General features: G+C 37.1%; 3 protein-coding genes across 5 annotated transcripts in view; 1 reads left to right on the top strand and 2 right to left on the bottom strand.

Annotated features, from left to right (window-relative positions):
- The window catches only part of LOC135760373 (putative adhesion G protein-coupled receptor E4P), a 76,037-nt gene that overhangs the window by 3,869 nt on the left and 52,558 nt on the right, over positions 1–19,610 (top strand). Inside the window, exons 3-4 of one of the 2 annotated variants that reach the window (XM_065274342.2) lie at positions 2,326–2,539; positions 6,112–6,204. The gene's annotated coding sequence lies outside the window, so the exon portion shown is untranslated. The remainder of the gene's footprint in view (positions 1–2,325; positions 2,540–6,111; positions 6,205–19,610) is intronic. The other variant, XM_065274340.2, reaches the window with a different exon arrangement.
- On the bottom strand, positions 6,987–12,314 carry LOC135760470 (CMRF35-like molecule 8). The gene is made up of 4 exons (XM_065274461.2): positions 11,522–12,314; positions 10,193–10,504; positions 9,952–10,095; positions 6,987–9,310 (listed from the first exon to the last, which is right to left on the bottom strand). Exons 1-4 carry the CDS (start codon positions 11,562–11,564, stop codon positions 9,045–9,047), a joined length of 765 nt encoding a protein of 254 aa, XP_065130533.1. The 5' UTR covers positions 11,565–12,314; the 3' UTR covers positions 6,987–9,044.
- Positions 15,768–19,570, bottom strand: LOC135760428 (uncharacterized). 2 transcript variants are annotated; one of them, XM_065274413.2, is made up of 5 exons: positions 18,435–19,570; positions 18,197–18,334; positions 16,922–17,032; positions 16,739–16,789; positions 15,768–16,605 (listed from the first exon to the last, which is right to left on the bottom strand). In XM_065274413.2, exons 1-5 carry the CDS (start codon positions 18,778–18,780, stop codon positions 16,475–16,477), a joined length of 777 nt encoding a protein of 258 aa, XP_065130485.1. In that variant the 5' UTR covers positions 18,781–19,570; the 3' UTR covers positions 15,768–16,474. The 2 variants fall into 2 exon arrangements, with proteins under 2 accessions (XP_065130485.1, XP_065130486.1); XM_065274414.2 differs by having other exon boundaries at positions 16,466–16,636.

Here is a 19,610-nt window from a genome sequence, read left to right as displayed (position 1 = left end):
ATTACAGAGATGTTTTTTATAATGAGTTCAAACTTAAGGAACGTACCAAAGCTATATTTATTTTCTTGCTGGGAGAATTATATAAATTCATGTGATCACCTTGCGCCGGCACTGTTGCATGTATTCATCTTAGTAGTCACACCTCTGTTCTCATCCACATCGAATAAGTGCATATTGTTGATTTGATTGCTTCCAGGAGTTGCCTCATTTGTAAGTCGGCTGAATCATTGTCAAGAGCTGTTCCATTTCGATAATAAATAATATTAGCATGAGGCACATAAAAGCAAAGCACATGTTTGACATTCATTTTAAATGCTGCTGATGTTAAACAGACGCCATAGTACTGATATATATATATATATATATATATATATATATATATATACACACTACACATCATGGCCCGGATGTATAAAGCTGCTCAGAGTAAAATGTTAGTCTTAAGTGTGTCAAAATTTTAGAAAGAATGACGTCATTTTACTCTTATTCCTAGACTTAAGAATATAATAATAAGTGTGATTTATAAAGCCTGCTAAGTGTAAAGATAGGTCTCAGCTGCTATATTATTTAAGAGAGCTGGAGAGGTCTCCTAACCTAGTTAGGAGTAACAAGAGGGCAGCAGAGAGGTGGGGATCATGCACTTTACAACAAAAATGTGTTAGAATTACTTTAATTCAAATGTATTTCTATAGCACTTTTGAAAAAACAAAAATATTGTTGCATTGTTGCAGAGCAGAAAATGTACAATAAATACATTCTAGTCGTATATAGACAGTAGATAGGAATTAATATAACATAAAATATTAAGAGTATAGTTTTTTTATACAATGTATATTATATTACACAATACAGTATAAGATGTATATTAGTAAAACTTATTCAAGTGCTTGCACAGTACCAAGAATTTTTATGGGATTATCAAGACAGCATACTTAAATGGTATATAAATTTTAATAATATACACTGTAAAAAGTTAAAGTTGGATCAAATTATTGATAATGACTAAAAATGTATCATTGATTTATCATAAGTGTTTGCAAACTTTAGTCTTTTCTTTATAAACAGTTTGTGAGTAAAATCAAAATGATGTGATTCATCATCTTCATTTTTTATGGTAGTATTACGTTTGTCTCTTTCATTAACATGTTGAAACCTAATCAAAATGGTGCAAAATCGTATAAAATAAATGCATGTACTTATTTGTAATATTGTTAAACATTTCGTGAAGCAAATTTTAATTAAAATTATATTAGTATTTAAATATAATATGTCTTCATGATTCATATATTTATGGTGTCACATGTTTAGACATACAAACACTAAAAAAAAAAAAAAACGATTTAATATAGTATGTGGTATGTGGGCCAAGCAAAAGCTGGTTGTGTGGGCCAGAAATGGTCCAGAGAAAAATTGCTATGTGGGAAGTGGCTTTGTACATTGCTATGCCAAAGTCTTAAACCGCGGCCCCTTGCATATGTGGGCAGCAACTGGATATGATATCAAGGATTATTTCTAATTCTAATCGAATGACTTCAGTCTCCTCAAAAGAGTTCAAGATGTGTTTAGTGCCAAGAGAGGACAGTTGCCGCCAAGGATATTAGCTTAAGCTTTGCAATGACCTAGCATCACAACAATAATACTGTAACTGTATTATCTGTATCTGGTTATGTGTATCACATCTTAAGTACTATCCGTGGAAACAGATGTCCTCTTCTGAAGACAATAAAGAAAGAATCTCAGTCTAACTGTTGATTAAAGTTTTTTTCATCATCCCTGTACTGTCACTTGTGTCAGTTTCCATGATGTATTTACTGTGTTTGGCGTGATTTTGCCAGGTATGGGAATTGTATTTTCTTTATTGAAGCTCAGATTGAGAATTGTTCATATATCTGTAAAGTAATGAATGGTTAAAGAAAGCAAGCACGCATGTGTTCAATTAATTCAGGATTGTCTAGTTTTAATATTTATACAGTTTAAAACTGTGTTTGATTTGTAAACAAAACAATAGTGATCAAACCATTTGTGTGTTTTATCTAATGCATGCATATACAGTACTCTGTGCACCATTAAAATGTGCTACACTTTACCATTTATGTGAATAATTAATTAAAACGCACAGCATAGTGTCTGACCAAGGCTCACCCAACCAGGGGGCCGGGACCCACAAGGGGGCCTCAAGATGACTTCAAATTATACAAAATTTTACAAAACAAGCATTACAATAAGCTAAAACAACAAAAATCTAAGATGTTTCTTTTTTTAAAACAATAATGATAATATATACCTGAAACTGATGGAGAACCTCTCTGTTTATCGTTCTGACAGAACTTTCGAGGAGCCCAAGAAGGGGATCAGAGGTGGCGTAGCCTTCATGGTGAATGAGGGCTTGTGTAAAAGCGGAAACATTAACGTGCTGCGGTGCTTCTGCTCTCCTGGAATGATGGAATTCCTGGCAATAAAATGCCGGCCTCACTACAGTATCTTCCAATCGAACCATCTACCATCTGTGATAATCGTAGCAGTGTACATTCCACCACAGGTGAGTACAAAAACAGCTCTCACGGTGCTCCATGATGAATTGAGCAGCTATCAGGTGAGCGATCCCCAAGCCGCGCTAGTGGTTGCGGGTGATTTCAACAAAGTAAATCTAAAGAAAGTGATGCAATACTTTAATCCACATATTGACTGTCCGACCAATCAAAAATACTGGATCATTGTTATACTCCGTTTAAGAGTGGATACAAAGCCCTGTCTCTTGCTCCTGTGGGGAAAAGTGATCATGCTGCTATCTTTCTCTGGCCATCATATGTCAATAAATTATGAAGGAAACCCCAGATGATGAGAGAGGTGCTTCGGTGGACAGACCAATCAGAGGACAGCATGCAAGTGGCACTACATGAATCACTTTGGGTTGCATTCAAAAATTGCACTGTCGATATTAATACCAACATTGATGTGTTTACTGAAAATGTCATCGGTGTCATTTCCACAATTACAGAATAGATATGCATGTACTTAAAAGGACTGTTAAAATATATGAATATCAGAAACCATGATAAATAAAAATACTCAAAACGCCCTGAAACAACGTACGGCTGCATATAAATTAGGACTGGAGACTGGCAATATACAAAGCAGCAGCATACAATATCAAAAAAGCAGTAAAGGATGCCAAGAGGGAATATGGAGAGAAGGTGGAGTTCAAATTTCAGCAAGGAGACCTTAAAGGCGTGTGGCAGGGGCTAAAAACCATGAGTGACTACAAATCCCCCCCCCCTCCTCGGTAGGAGCAAGTAAGGAGTTGGAAAATAACCTTGATACTTTTTTTGCACGTTTCGATACCTGTTGTGACCAAGTGCCCATAGTATGAGGGAAGGAGAGTGGTGGATTAGGAGGGATCGAAGGACCACTCGTTCTCTCTGAACATGATGTCAGGAGGACTTTTAAGCAAGTGAACAGCAGGAAGGCTGCAGTACCAGATGAGATAGATAGGCGGGTTCTCAAGGTCTGCGCCAATCAATTGGCACCAGTGTTCATGGCTATATTTAATCTGTCCCTGGCACAATCTATCATCCCCACATGATTTAAAAGGTCTACCATCATCCCCATACCCAAGAAGCCTAGACCAGTTTGTCATAATGACTATCGCCAAGTTGCACTCACCTCTGTGGTGATGAAGTGTTTTGAGAAGCTGGTCAAGGCCCATATCTGCTCCTCACTGGCCAACACACTGGACCCCCTACAATTTGTGTACCGGGCAAATAGATTAACTGAGGATGCCATTGCGCACATACAACATACTGTGCCATCACATCTGGACAAGAGCAAGGGGAAAGTGTTGAACTATGTGAGACTATTATTTGTTGATATAGTTCGGCATTTAATACTATCCTTCCCTCCACCCTCATCGCAAAGCTCAAGAGCATGGGGCTGAATGACGCCCTTTGCAGGTGGATCTTGAACTTTTTGATTTAGGCTTCCAAAACAGTACTGCAAAGCTTTTACTACGGCACCATTGAGAGTATCCTGACTGGGTGCATCACCTGTTGGTATGGAAACACCACCATGCAGGACCGTAAGGCTCTGCAGAGAGTGGTGCGCTCAGCTGAACGTACCATAGCAAGGCAACCCAAGTATTTTATAGTATCGTTGCACTGAATATTTTATTAGCTCAAAGATTTACGTTTACATTTATGCATTTGGCAGAAGCTTTTATCCAAAGTACATTCAAAGCTAAGCATCAGACAGCACACACTGTGGTCTAGGGGTGTCATCGACTAAGGATTTACATATTAGAATCAGAATTTTCGAATCTTTCTATAGTCGACCGATAGTCGAATCATCTATGTGTGTGTGCATGGGTTGGGAGGGGGCCAGGTACATATGCAACTTTTATTTTCTGTCACAAGCAGCACACTGAAACAACTTTCTGATAAAGTGACCAAAACTGTCTTTCAAGTGATGAACGAAGACATAACTGACAATGCATTTATATCTTTTTTTAAAGGTAAAATGAAAGGCAACATAAACATTTGTTAAATGATCCTCAATAAAATTTTAAAGCCACAATCTACAGAACATCACACAAAGATATAACAAAAAATTTGATAATTAAGCCTAAAAAATATTACAAATGTGATCCAGCCCTGGAAACCCCAGCTACAATTCAGTGTTTTTATTTAATTTTACGATTTAGCACGTCAAAACAGTCGTGAACAAAAAAACGATAAATGACATATAATTTGTTATTGTAAATGATAATAACTAAGCTTTATATACAATTCATTAAATGTTAATTTATAACAAGAAAAACACTGAAATTAATGATTTTATAGACACGACGCATTACTATTAGCACAGAAATACCTGCTTGCTTACTTTGACTTTGATCATCTCTGTATTCACTTTATATACAGAAACACCTGATGATATTATTTATTTCAGGAATCTCTTTGCTTCATTTGAAAGTGAACACCGACCATAATATTAAAATCACAAGAAAGACAGTCGTGTCAGGCATAAATTAGGTTCTGTAGTTTCACTTATGACACGATAACCACCCTTTTTTATGTTTAGTTTGATGAACTCCTAAATATGAGACGCAGAGCAGCTAGCGCGTTCACCTAAATTGCATGCGCCAGCATCATGACCAGAACGCAAAAAGCGCAATATCAATGCAACGAACAGCAATCCAAAATGTACAGACTTAAATTATATCAGAATTTACATTTATAATATTTTTTTTTTTATAAAATAAGGTCAGAAGTAACAAGGTGCAGAACAAATATGTGCAAAATGCGTGATGTGCACGAAAACAAAACACAAGCCAAATAGTTAAATCAGATAACCCAGAGTGATTATAAATAAAATAAAATAAAGAAATTATTAAAAGAACGAAAGTATAACCAGAATTGGCAGCTTTGTCTTTTAAATGTAGAAACAAAGAGGCAATGGTTTATTAACATAGAAACCTCTTATGGACGTGTAGCCGGGTCACAGGGGTTGTTGGATTTATTAACGCATTTTCAAAATATTTATTGAAAGCTAATTCTTCACATATTATTTGCATAGCATTATCATAATAGGCTGTATATTAATATATTGGGAGAAAGCTGTTATATGTGAAATCAGTTATATGTGAATTATATGTGATTTTTTTTGACTTTTTAGTAGTATTACAAATCTTTTAAATAGTCAAACTGAAAGATAAATTAAAAGATAAAGTATTTATAGAGATCCTTTGAGATCTGTGATGATCTGGACTCTTGTACACACTGTACAAACCGAGCCTAATGACCACTTCCTTCTTTAATAATTGTGTGTGTGTGTGTGTGTGTGTAGACTACTTGAGTTTAACACAGATGTGTGATCAGTTTGGTGTCTGCTGTTTCTGAGATAATAATAATAAGATACAGCATATTCACAATTTAATGTAGCTTAGAAACAAAGGTCATATTGTGCATTTCACTCAAACTCAAAATCCTTCCCATATAGCAATAGGCTCGGCATCTCCGCTGTACCTGTGCTACAGATTTGCCCCAGAAAGTATTGCTGTCTGGGATAAGAAAACTTCGATTGTGTGTTAATAACAAAATCATCTTATTTACACAGATTGAGGCACTTCAGATGCTGAACAAAGTGGATCGCAATCTATGCATTAAGTACTAAGCTGTCAGAAACATCCAGATACACACAACATAGAAGGTCTTCATTTTGAGTTTCAATAAAGAGTTTATAGATAGTTTTCAGATAACATCTCACACTGTCTTCTTTAAGATTTGGTTTATATAAGGAAATGTGATGATGGTCGTACTATGAATCGGACTATGAATCTCAACCATGGTGACAAATAAAAATTTTAAATAAATCTTTATTTATCCATGCTGCAGTGCATGCTGGGAGTCCTGAATGAGATTTGTAATTTGTTGATACCCAGCATGCATTGCAGCATGAAGTTTTTCATTTATTTGCCACCATGGTTGAGATTCATAGTCCGATTCTTGATGTTTGTGGGTCCCAATTTTACAGCGGATATTTTTTGTTCAAAGTTTCTGAAACTCCTTAATGACAAACTGCTGTGAAAGTGCTGGATCTCATACACATTATTGACAGAAAATAAACTTTTGATTAGTTAATTAGTTAAGTGATGATCTTTACCATAATGTACCAACCACCTCAGAATTACACTATTAACTTTACATGCTCATAACAAATGTGGTGCATTAACACAAAGTTAACATGACCAGGAAAAAACTAGCAAGCAAAAGTCAAGGATCAAGAGTACAACTAAAACAAACACTAATCACAATAACGGTGACTTAAAATTAAACAAAACATCGACATCTAAACCTAATAAGTGAATTGTGTTTTCTACCGCAATAAATGTTCATAACATTCAGAAATAATGTTTTATAAAATAATAAAATGCAGAGTTCTCTATCTTTACATAACAATCAAATAAGTCAATATAATAAACAGTTGTTGTTTTAAACATTGTGTGAACATTAAAACATGACATTGTCATAACATTTAAAAATGGTAAAATGTAACATTCCTCTAACGTTGAGACAACACAAAAACGTTCTTAGAACGTCAAGAAAACTGGACTCTATGTTGGCAGAACGTTTTTGGGAACGTTGGGAACTTACATGGTACATTCTTAGAACTTTTTTCTGTTAGCTGGGCAAGTCCACCTCTCAATGGCTCAAAAAAAGAGAAAACAACTAAATTAAGGCCTAGACAAGGCCGACTTAAATCTGATTTGAGATGCTGTGTCATGACTTTAAACAGGCCATTCATGCTCAAACCCCCTTCAGTTTGGCTGAATTAAAATGCCAAAATTACTCTTTTCCAGTTTGACTTACTGTACTATAGTTGTCTCCACCAAGGGAGTCACACTGGTTATTAGGTTTAGGGGGCAATTTACTTTTTCAAACAGGGCCAGTTTGGTTTGGATGCCTATTTCTCTTAATAAATAAAATCATGACCTAAAAACTGCATTTTTAATTTTCTTGGGTTATCTTTGTGTTATAGTAAAATTAGTTTGAAGCAGGGCCGGTTCTAGATATTTGGAGGCCCTAGACAACATTTATGTTGGAGGCCCCTCACACCCCTTAATTTTCAGAATAATCTGAGAAAGTGTTTTTTTTTCTACTCTGTAAGAAATCATTTAAGCACTACAGTAATTAAAAAAAATTCCCCCATACTTTTCTGCTTATCAAGGTAACAAATTGATTCAATTTATTTTTAAAATTTAATTAGAAATGATGCGAAACCACATGTGTTAAACATTTTAAGGCAGGTCAAATTTGTTGTTGTTGTTGTGGATGCAGTAATTTATTAAAAACACCACCTTTTTGGAAAACACAGGATGATAACAGTTTTGCTTTTTCCAATGAGTATAATTAAAAAGACAACACTACATTGCAAAAACCCTAACTGTATAAACTACAGATGAACAACTCCTAGAAAACTTCTATTGATTTTTATTTTAGCTGGGTGAAAAGATGAATTCCCCTCTTACTGAACCAATATACAGTATAAAGTTTTCTAGACTATGGATATATTTATATGTATTTCAGCACCTTTTTATACCTTAAATATCCATACAAATCAGCTGCCACTGGAAGTTAAACAGACAAACTGCTAGGGAGAATATTTAAATATATATATATATATATATATATATATATTTTTTTTTATAAATATGCATCATGTTTTCATGATTTGAAAACTAAAATAAAGTGTAGAGGACTTACAAGATATACAGACAGTTTACTTTAGGTAACGGCACTTTTGTTTGCTGTTTGACCTTAAATACAAACTTTTTTAACTTGACTATTTTGATAGTCAGCTCCCCACGCGATGCTACCGTGTACACGCATTCATAGTGTCTAAACAGAGTCAGCAGCACTCAAGTTTGATCTGTCCTGAAATGACGTTGATACACAGAACAAAGCCAAGTTTATTTTTAAAACGCATTATTTCAAAATTCATCATGTGCTGAACTGTCTTTGCATGCCGCTTTCGCTTAGCAGGAATCAAAGGACGTGATAGCTGCTTTTAACGTCATTCAAAGTCGGTCAACTGCAGAGATTTGAATGATATTCATCTAGGCTTCTTTAACTTCATGCGGCGCTGCAAGCCCCGATAGGTGGATAACATCAAAACACCGCAAGAGCGAATTGAGAAATTATACAGAGGAGTCTGCTTATCAATCGTTCTTGTGTTACTTTGATGTAATCCGCCTGCGGTTCTTACGGCAGCAGCGCCGCATAAAGTCGAACTCACCTTAAAACTTTATTTATTACTGTCAGTAGTGATTGTCGGACTAGCACACATGGATTTAGCGGTAATGGAGGCCCCCCTCCAAGCTTGAGGCCCTAGGCATTTGCCTACTCTGCCTATACGTAGTGCCGGCCCTGGTTTGAAGATAAAAAAAAAATTATCTGAATATCAAAAATATGAGGGGACAGTCCCTTGAATGGATGTAATGTCTTTTTAGACCTGTACTGTCCTTTGAATGTCATGGTCTGGTGCTGGGTTCAAAGATTTTGATAGATGTCATCTGCCTGGCCTGTGTTGAGTGTTAAATTCTCAGAGACTAAACGTTCGATGCTCTTTGATATTTTAGGGTTCAACTTCTTAGATTTTATTTGTCTGTTGTTCAATGTGGCTTGAAGACCATTTGCATATACATGATCAGATGTCTTGATTCTCTTCCTGTACTGATAAACAGCAACCAGTACACATATAAGAACGATGACTGCAATCACACTGCCAATAGCATACAGTGGGACGTTTACAGCTGCTGGAGAAAGACAACAAAGAGTTTGCTGCTGTTAAATCTACATACAGTGCATCTTTCTTTGTAAGACAGCAAAGTAAGTGATAAATGTGCATGCCAATTAGTTTCTTCTACACCAGTTTTCAGTATTAGCAACAGGTTAATATTCAGTATAATGAGTTCTGTAGCACAGTATAAATGATTTTAAAACAGATGTGAACAATGCCCTGTCCCAAATGGCACACTACGGACTAGTGGACTTCCTCAGAGTCCACACTTTGATGACATCATGTATTGCAGACCTTAAGAACCCTTGACGCGAGTCCACGAGGGCGCACTGGAGTTGTATTTTCGGACAGACTCGAGCGTCAAGCCAGAAATAGAAAGAGAAGTTGCCAATCAGTGTAAACTCCTCCCATCCGTCGTCTGATTGCTCTTTCGCAAGGACTTTTGGGTTGGTAAACGGCGTGAAGCCTGCAGCAGTGTGTGCTTCACCAAAGACTGCATCAAGGGTGCAAATGGGGTGCTGATGAGCACACTTCAGAGCGTAAAAATGACAGATGGGACACCTTACGGACTCATAGACTAAGCGTACACGCGCAATTTAAGGCCACTGGGACAAGGCAATTTGGGACAGGGCCATAGTGTGGAAACACAGTTGTTACCCGTCAGTGAGGATGAGGTTGTGATGTCATCAGGGGTTGAGTATCTGGAGATTCTGCTTGTTTTGGCAAATGGAGTTTCTGGTTGTGATGTTGCTGTAGAAAGCGGTTGAGTTGTGTCTAATGTGGTGGAAGTTGGTGTAATGGCTTGGGTATATGTTTGAAAGAAAATGTTAAATTAATATGGAAATAAAAGAATGTGGCTGTAAATTTACAGTACAAAGAAACACTGTGCCATTTTTACCTTTAAATACTCTCAGATTGACCTTGTGATATGTGTCTTGAAACAATCTGCTCACTCCACACCAGTAAATCCCAGAGTCTGACTCCTGTAGATCAGTGATGTTCACTCTGAACACTCCATTCCCAAAATCTTTCAGTCTGAATCTTCCGTTAGGTGACCGATCAGATGATACTAGAATATCTCCATCATTACATGGATTTTTGCAGAAATACTTTAAGTTGGTTGAAGCCCACTCATGGTGACATGAAATGATGACATTTTTTCCACTGTATCCATGCATCTCAATCTCATCTGTTGTTGAAACTCTAATTGCTGGTAAAAAAAAGATTGAAATAGATGGATGTTTTTCCTTTCTTTGTTTTTGTCATGCACATTTCTTATATTAAACATTATGTTTATAAACTCTGACAGGGTAAGAGTTACACAAACTTAAACATGGTCTATTTTTACATAGTAGAACAAAAGTGTTTGAAGAGATGATTAGGGCACAGGGAGAAGAAATGCACCATTAGTTATCTTCTCATACAACGAGTATAACTTTATCTTTATTGACAAAACTTCCAGCAGTTAAAAAGTGAACCCGCAGCTAAATACAACATTGATACTTGTCCTTCTTTGAGGGGCTGAATAAAGTGAGTTAAAAAACAGCCTATTTTTTGCATGGTGATGACAACAACACTACCGATGCAGAACAACCAGACCTCGCACCCCCTTTTTTTTTTGCATGCCAGTCATTGTGGTTCTTAGTGTTTTCTTGCTTTGAGGTGGACTTTTTATAGTACTTCATATCTTTTTAAAGCTCAAGCAACAATGTTACACAACAACAAAATGTGAAGAAGTGAAAAAGCATAATAGGAAATTTGAAATCCGGGATGTTGTGAACGCTGTACAGACTGAGATCCTGATTTCCTTCTTTTACACTTGTGTGCGTGTAGCCTATTTGAGTTTAACGCAGATGTGTGAACAGCTTGATGGCTGCTATTTCTGAGATTATAAGACACGGCATATTCATCATTTACTGTTGGTTAGAAACAAAGATCATACTATGCATTTCTTCTTTTTTTCCTACAACTTATTAAATTCGAAAACCATCCAAGATAGCAACAGGCTCCAGGACGGTCCGTTCCGAGGTTGGCAGCTCTGTTATAGTTCCAATGCAGATCCATCCCGGAGTCTATTGCTATCTGGGATAGAAAAAGCTCTAGGCTGCGTTAATAACATTAATAACAATCTTCTTTTTTATAAACTTTTAAAGCAGTTCAGACACTGAGCAACTACTAGTTGGACTGCGCTCTAGAGCCAAAATCTTAAAAAACAAAGAGTACTGACCTGTCAGAAACATGCAGATGTGCACAACATAGCAGATCTTCATTTTGATTTTCTAGTGAGTTTAAATGAGGGTTTTACAGTAGATAATCTCACTCAGTAGTTTGTCTGACTGTAGCATTGTCTTCTTGAAAATGTGGTTTATGTCAAGGAACTAGTCTAAAACTATCACCTTAAAACACCCACAACCCCCTCCTCTTTAACACATTTCTGTTAATGCCTTACATTTTTCAGTGTGTGGTACACTGTATAAAGCCTGCAGAATACAGACAGTAAAGATCAGGAAGTAAACAATAGTGAAAGTTAAGAGTCAATGGCTTAACTCAAGCAAACACTGATCAACGTAATGGTAGTTTGTTGGAATGTAAAAATGTGTTCAATATTAATTAAGGGTGCAAACGTGATATTGATTCAGTGGGATTAACATTAACATTGAGTCTCTAAAAGTTTCCAACAATGCCAGGAAAAGTCACTACATTTGCACCTGTTGCTTTCTTGGAAAAAAGTAGCTAAATCTGTTGACGGAGTCGCCAAGTTAGCAACACTACTTCGTGCTGCTAAACCAGGGTTGTGTCATGACACACTTTCTTAACATTTAACTCTAAATGTGGTGTTAAAACATGCTCCTGAATACCAATTAATGAACTCCTAAATACAACACAGCCAGGGTGTATCCCACAACACAAAATAAAAATGTTTTGAGTTAAAAAATAAACAAAAAAATCTAACTCTTTCACAACTCCTAATTTTTAACTCCAGAAATTTGCTGTGCAGATAGCAATAGACTCGACAGCTCCAGTGTTTCCGCTATATACATTCAACCGTGGTGGGCCGCCATGCCTAAAACATCCCCGCCACGCCTGCGGTTGTGGATAGAAGGGATACAGCAACCGAAATCTCGCAGGATGAGCACTGTTTAATCCTAATCCTTCACCCAAACCCAACTCTAAACACAAAATTTCACAGGATTGTAGGATGTATTTGTATCTCATTTAGCCAGAGCCGCTGTTTTCATCCTAAAAATCCTACCTCCAAATCTAATTCTAAACTTTTCGGCATTTTCTGTATCCCTTCTAGACAAAAACCACGGCGGCAGCTCGCAAAATAAATAAAGCTACCGAAATGTCCGCCCTGCCAGACTGGCTGTTTTAAAGAAATAAATTCCTTTCTGGATTCACGTTGTTCACTCATTTATAATAAATAAATCTCCTAACATATCATCATTTCCCCCATGGGTTTAGTTTCATGCACAAATAGATTTAAATCAACAGATGATGATTAGGCTACGTCTCTGTTTTGAGAAATAATAATAAAATAAACAATCGAATGTTATTTTACTTTTATCTGTATGGCAATAACTTAAGGGTAATTTAAGTTGCAAGGTCATCACGCGTATGCTTTTCACATGCGCATATACACGGACGCAGCGCTGGGCTGCGAGAAAATACATGATTAAACTTTCGATTTAACATATTACAAGTTTTTTGGACATTCATTTGTAATCACTGTACTCATATTATCAACTTATCAGGCCATTAGTTATTCAGAATATAGGCTATAAATGCAGCGCGCTGCTGACCGCTCAGCTGTCAGTCAATCTTCTGTGCTTTAGATCGACACTCACAAAGTTTCACATTAAATGATAAGATGTTTGTCCAAAAACAAAAGGCTAAACACTGAATACTACTTAAATGCGACTGCAAGACATTAATAGTCGAATCTGTTTGAAAGGAAACTTGCATTATTCCCGTGGAAGAGACGGACGTTGGTAATAAAAACTTGAGGCAGACGGTAAACCGGTTTCATCTGTTTTCAGACAGCGGGATCAGGGTACCCGCGGGTGAACCGCATAATATTTGATGTAACGGGTGTAATAATATTAACGTGTCATTTGCGTTGTAGATGCAGGTCGGGACTCAATAAGCAAGGGTAGGCTAAACTGCAGGTCTAACATCCAAGACCAAAATTCGACTCCATTCCGATAGGTAGCAGTTTTTAAATGGCCCTGTGCTTATTTGTGTATAAGATGTGTCTGAAGAACGTTAAAGGTTTATAGCTGCGCGATTTGCAGTGTGACCGGGTCGGGCTCTTTATGTCAAACAGGCCGGGTGTGAAATGCTGGAATAAATTGCTGCTGATGTCGGGTCAGGTGTTCTGTCAAACACAGCGGTGCGGATTATCAAACAGGACTGTGCGTGACTTTGCAACAGCTCTGTAACGCTAAACATGAGCACGAACTTGCACACTGCATTAAAACTACAATGAAAGATCCGTACGAAGCTATAAAACGTATTTTTTAAGAAAATACAGTTTAGATCAAACATAGAAAAGCAATATGCTATAAATATAAGGAAAAGTAAATGACAGCATGAAAATGATAAAAAAAATACATCTTAGTTTTCTGTAGCCTATATTCTACATTAAAAAAATAATGTACATTTATAATCATCATGGGCGCCCCCTGCCGCCACAGCTGGAAAAAATCCTAGAGGAAACACTGTCCGCTGTAACCCTGGATCCGCCCCAGGGTCCACCCTATTCCAAGGTCCCCTCAGTTAAAAAATTTCTGGCCTACAGATTGGTGTTGGGTTCACTCCTTCTTTTTTGTCCTTCATACGCCAATCATATGCCTGGTACCAGAAAATGTGCTCTAATGCAATCCATGTGCTGGGATTAATCCCGTAATAATCATCTTCTCTGGTTTTTGGTAATTTAAAGAAATACTGTGCCTGGTCGGATGTTTTGCAATGCAACCTCAGTCTGAACAGTCATAAGCCCCTTTCACACAGACATTCCGTAAAATACACGGGAAAGGCATCCTGGATTTTTCCGGAATCGTTCGATTTTTTTTTTCATTCACACTGGCATCTGATGGTCCCGGAAAGACACGTGACCTGTTGAAAGTCCCGCCCTCTCTTCTATGCAGCGTATAAAGTTTGCATATTATTTATTATTTCTCTCTCCAGAAACAACTAGCGTGCATTTTTGTTGATGATAAGACTATAAAGGAGCGTGTGAACCCACAGTTCTATGCTTGTGAATGATCTCAGCTTCTGAGTGGATATTTGACGTGCTCCCTGATCTCTGCTTTAATACAGTTTTCAGACATTTCTCATCGTGATTGTTTATATGCATTTAAAACCCGCATTTTGAGGAGCTGAACGATATATCTTGTTGGGATGATGCACGGGTAGTTTTGTTTATTATAGCTCAAATGAGCACGTGACACGATATTCTTTTATGCTGCTGAATGATCTCCGTTTCAACGCAGTAAGTAACGAGCTAACTTACCTGATATCTGCTTCAGTCCAGTTTGCTGACATTTCTCGTCGTGAATGTTGTAAATCCCTAATTTTAAAGAGTTGAACCAACTTCATGTTGCCATGACACACGCGTCCTCACTACGGCACGTGCGTCATTGTTTATGCGTCTCATTTATCATTTCCTGATAACTGCTTCAATCTAGTTTGCAACATTTCTCGTGGTGAATGTTTATATGCATGTTATCTCTCGTTTTAAGGAGCTGAACCATAACTTTTGTTGCGATGACGCGTGCGTCCTCACTACGACACGCCCATTACGGCATTCGTTCGGCTTCTTGTTCACACAGAGGGTTATCCGTGTATCTGACTAGGTCCTCTTTCCGGCAACGATCTCAGAAGATTAACGGGACGAGTTTGTGTTCACACAGACGCTTGTCTGGCAATTTTATCGGTATTTTCTGGGACCAAAGGTCTGTGTGAATGGGGTTATATTGGAATTCATGTGACTTTTATGTCATTCTAGATTGATGTGTGTCACAATTGCGGAAATATGCACCAACGGCATGTTTGCAAAACCACTTAAATATTAAGCTTCTGTTGCATATCACCTTATACATGAAAGCCCCTAACACACAAATAAGTGTGTTTGACTTTTCTGAAGCGCTGTCCAGATGACGGACCCGCACGTGACCCGGGAGCAAACTGTCTCGGCTCGTATCCCTCGCTCCCATGGAATTGAGATAAAACGCGTTTTATTAACATTTATTAGAGGATCAACCCCATGAGATGCAACAACTCGTTTTCATGGGGGTCCTCAGAATCATGACCAAACAAAAAGTACAAGCGAAGTATACTTGACAGTAAATGCAAAAATAATAGATTCAAAGAAAAAAATTGAATACAAAAACACACACACACACACACACACACACACACACACACACACACACACACACACACACACACACACACACACACACACACACACACACACACACACACACACACACAAGCTCTCAATATCCCCATCACATGGAATATATTTCCAAACAGCCAAAGAAACATTTTACAAACACAATAATCCCAGATATTACTAACAAAGTGTACTTTTATAATCAAAAACATACATATACACACTGATACATAACATGACACATATCAATGCTAAATCTGAGAAACTAGAAACATTGACAAGAATTCTGGAGGTATGTTAACAAAGCAGTGCGGAACCGAGGAAAAGACGTAAGCAAGCGAATGAATTCAGGAAGTGTGTTCCAATCATGAGGAGCTCTAAAACAGAATGCATATTTCCCAATTTCTCTCTTAATTCTAGGGACAATAAAAAAAGAGTTCATTATGACGAAGGCCATATTGTGAGCTGTAAGGCACTAAATATTGCGATAAATAATATGGATATTGAAAGTAGATACATTTAAAAATGGACTGAAACCAATGATATTGTCTTCTGGCTGAGGGTGCAAGCCAGGACAACTGTTCATACTTCACACAGTGATGCGTCCTATAGGGGCAGCGAAGAACAAATCTGCACAAGATGTTATATAACACGTCAAGAGAGTGTAAGTTGGTAGCAGTTGTATTAGCATATATAACATCTGCATAGTCCAAAATCGGTAACAGCAATTGAGAGACTATTCTTAGTCTTGTACTGTGCTTTGAATGTCTGGTGCTGCATTCAAAGATTTTGATAGATGTCATCTGCTTGGCCTGTGTTGAGCATTAAATTCTCATAGACTAAAAGTTTGTTGCTCTTTGGTACTTTAGGGTTCAACTTCTTAGATTTGATCTGTTTGCTTTTCTGCGTGCCTTGAAGATAATTTTCATACACATTATCAGCCTAAATGAGAAAAAAACATGTCCACAAGTCAGAGCTCTATTGAGACAGGGTATATCATTATTCATGCATGTTTATAAGGAAGGTAAAGCTCATGATTCTTACCTCTGTAGACTGTATAATCATTGTGTTTGATGGATGTCCTGGGAACATGGTCTTTTATAATGTGAAAGCAAAGAACCAGCAATTAAACACTGATGGTTTCATGATAGTATTTTAGTTTTTATTCAGTGTGCTATAGAGATGTATTGATGTTTAGCAGAACTTATACCTGTAGTGTATTTATACCTGCATTTCTGTTGATTCTCTTCCGGTACTGATGAACAGCAACTAATACACATAAAAGTATGATGACTGCAACCAGACCACCAACAGCATACAGTGAGATGTTTACAGCCACTGGAGAAAGAAAACAAAGTGTTTGCTGCTTTTAAATCTATAACTTATACCGGGGTGTCATTCACTAAGTTTATGTAAAAACGTAAATGCAACCAGGGAATAACTAGCAACAAAGCATCAAGGGTCAAAAATCCAACTAAAACAGACACTGATCACCATAATGGTGACTTATATGAAACAAAACATCAATATCTAAGCCCAATAAGTGAATTGTGTTTTCTACAGCAAAATTTTTAGCAAACATTCAGAAATAATGTTTTATAACAGTTTTAAAATAATAAAATGCAATGTTTCTCTATGATTTACATAACAATAAAAAAAAATGAATTTAGAAAACAGTTGTTTTAAACATTGCGTGAACATTAAAACATTACGTTCGAAAATGATAGAATGTATCATTTCTCTAACGTTCAGACAACCAAGAAACATTCTTAAAACATTAAAAATACTGGACACTTTTTATGTTGGCATAACATTTTTGGGAACATTGAAAAATGTTCAAGGAATGTTCTTAGAACTTTTCTCTGTTCGCTGGACTGGCAGTGTCTGCTCACGTTTAAAGCTCACATAACACACGCTGTTTCTGCACTTCTGATATTAATCTGGAGTACCTATACACACACGCAAAACTCCGCTGCTACCCCGGATAATAAACTATATCCATTGTTTCCATAAGGCTGACTTTCTTCTCCTTACATCCAAAAACACACTTCTTCTTTCGTGACGTTGTTGAGTTTTGAAATTAAACAATCTTTCCCGTGATGTGAGGTTTGTACATTCTAGCGTCTCCCGCTGATTGACAGGTGGGCGGGGTTTTCCGGGGAAGGTGCCCATAAAAAGAAGTGATACGTATAGAAACCCCTGAAACGTCAGCTGGACCCCTAATCGAAAAAAACTTTCAGAAACTGGTACGAACCCTGGCGAAGTGCATTTGGAACAGAAATACTCTGTTACACTTTTTTGACACTTTGCCTACGTTTAGCATGAGGAAACAACTCTATAACTGTGTTAAGAAGTCAGAATGCATGAAATACCATTGAACCACCTTTTTTAACACCTGGACATGGGCCAGTGTACTTTGGGCTGATTTTGGGGCTTCATTCATCCTGAGATGAATTTACTTTAGATCTTGACTTCATAGCGTGAAAATATGTTGTATGTTACCTGTCATTGATGATGAGGTTGTGATGTCATCAGGGGTTGTGGATCTGGAGGTTCTGCTTGATGTGGCAAATGGAGTTCCTGGTTGTGGTGTTGAAAATGGATGCGTTGTGTCTAATATCGTTGAAGTAGGTGTAATGGCTTGGGTGTATGTTTGAAAGAAAAGTAAAATTAATTAATATGAAAATAAAAGAGTGTGGCTGCAAATTTACAGTACAAAGAAACACTGTGTAATTTTCACCTTTAGATACTCTTAGATTGACCTTGTGATATGTGTCTTTACCAACTCTGCTCACTCCACACCAGTAAATCCCAGAGTCTGACTCCTGTAGATCAGTGATGGTCACTGTGAACACTCCATTCCCAAAATCCTCCAGTCTGAATCTCCCGTTTGGTGACCGATCGGATGATACTAGAATATCAGTATCATCACATGGATCTCTGCAGAAATACTTTTTATTGTTTGAAGCCCAGCTATGTGGACATGAAAAGTTGGCATATTTTCCACTATATCCATTTATCCTAATCTCATTTGTACATAAAACTCTAGTTTCTGGAATAAAATAATGAAAGAGAGTCAGGCACATTATCTATTTCAAACAATACACAATGTGGCAGTTATTTACCCTGACAGTGTGATTAGTGTTGGATTATGAGGCCATGATAGAGCATTCAATTACCAGGCATTTCAACGGTAAAATCAATTGTTTTCCAGATATCCAGATATTTATTTGAAATAAAGGTTTGTTTATACAGTGCTGAATCTTTTTTCACCTTCTGTGAACTCAGATATTATCGTCCATAGCGTGAATGGACCTTTAGAAGGGACAATATACAGATGTTTTCATTTTATAATCATACATAAAATCATTAATAATCAAATTTCATAAAGCTTAAAAACATGTGACATTTGATAAGACCCCTTCAAAGTCTGCAATGATATTAACTGTGAACAACTCGCACCCTGATGACCACTTCCTGTCTTTCACACTTGCTGTATGCATGTGGTTACCCTTTAACACAAAAGTAATAAGATGCAGCATATTCATAATTTATCTGAGAAGCAAAGATAATATTGTGGATTTCTTCACCCCTGCTGATGATTTTACCCAAAACCTATAGCTCCATGCTGCATTATTAACAAAATCTTCTCAATAATAACAATTGAAACACAGAAGGTGCGTGCAAACTGCCGACCTGAACGTCAGTCTTATAAACATAGAGTACTGACCTGTCAGAAACATCCAGATATACACAACATAGTAGATCTTCATTTTGAGCTTCCAGTGAGTTTTTAAAGTAGATCAATCACGAGTCTTTATGAGTGTAACACTGTTGTCGTGAAGTAAAGGTGTGGTGTATACCAAGGAAGTCTAATGCTGGTGTCATCTGTCTTATAGTAAAGGACAAACAGACA

The sequence above is a fragment of the Paramisgurnus dabryanus genome, chromosome 4, assembly GCF_030506205.2.
Source record: "Paramisgurnus dabryanus chromosome 4, PD_genome_1.1, whole genome shotgun sequence".
Taxonomy (NCBI): Eukaryota; Metazoa; Chordata; class Actinopteri; order Cypriniformes; family Cobitidae; genus Paramisgurnus; species Paramisgurnus dabryanus.
Note: the sequence above shows the minus strand (reverse complement) of the source record. Positions and strands in the feature narration are given on the sequence as shown.

Excerpts from the sequence above, each read along its gene's own strand:
- LOC135760470 (XM_065274461.2), bottom strand. The coding sequence starts at position 11,564 with ATGAAGATCTGCTATGTTGTGCACATCTGCATGTTTCTGACAG. Across the intron at positions 10,096-10,192 it reads CAATCTGAGAGTATTTAAAG|CCATTACACCAACTTCCACC; the intron begins GTAAAAATGGCA and ends CATATACCCAAG. Across the intron at positions 9,311-9,951 it reads AACCTCATCCTCACTGACGG|CAGCTGTAAACGTCCCACTG; the intron begins GTAACAACTGTG and ends GTCTTTCTCCAG.
- LOC135760428 (XM_065274413.2), bottom strand. The coding sequence starts at position 18,780 with ATGTGCCTGACTCTCTTTCATTATTTTATTCCAGAAACTAGAGTTTTA. Across the intron at positions 17,033-18,196 it reads AACCTCATCATCAATGACAG|TGGCTGTAAACATCTCACTG; the intron begins GTAACATACAAC and ends TTCTTTCTCCAG. Across the intron at positions 16,790-16,921 it reads GAGAATCAACAGAAATGCAG|ACCATGTTCCCAGGACATCC; the intron begins GTATAAATACAC and ends ACATTATAAAAG.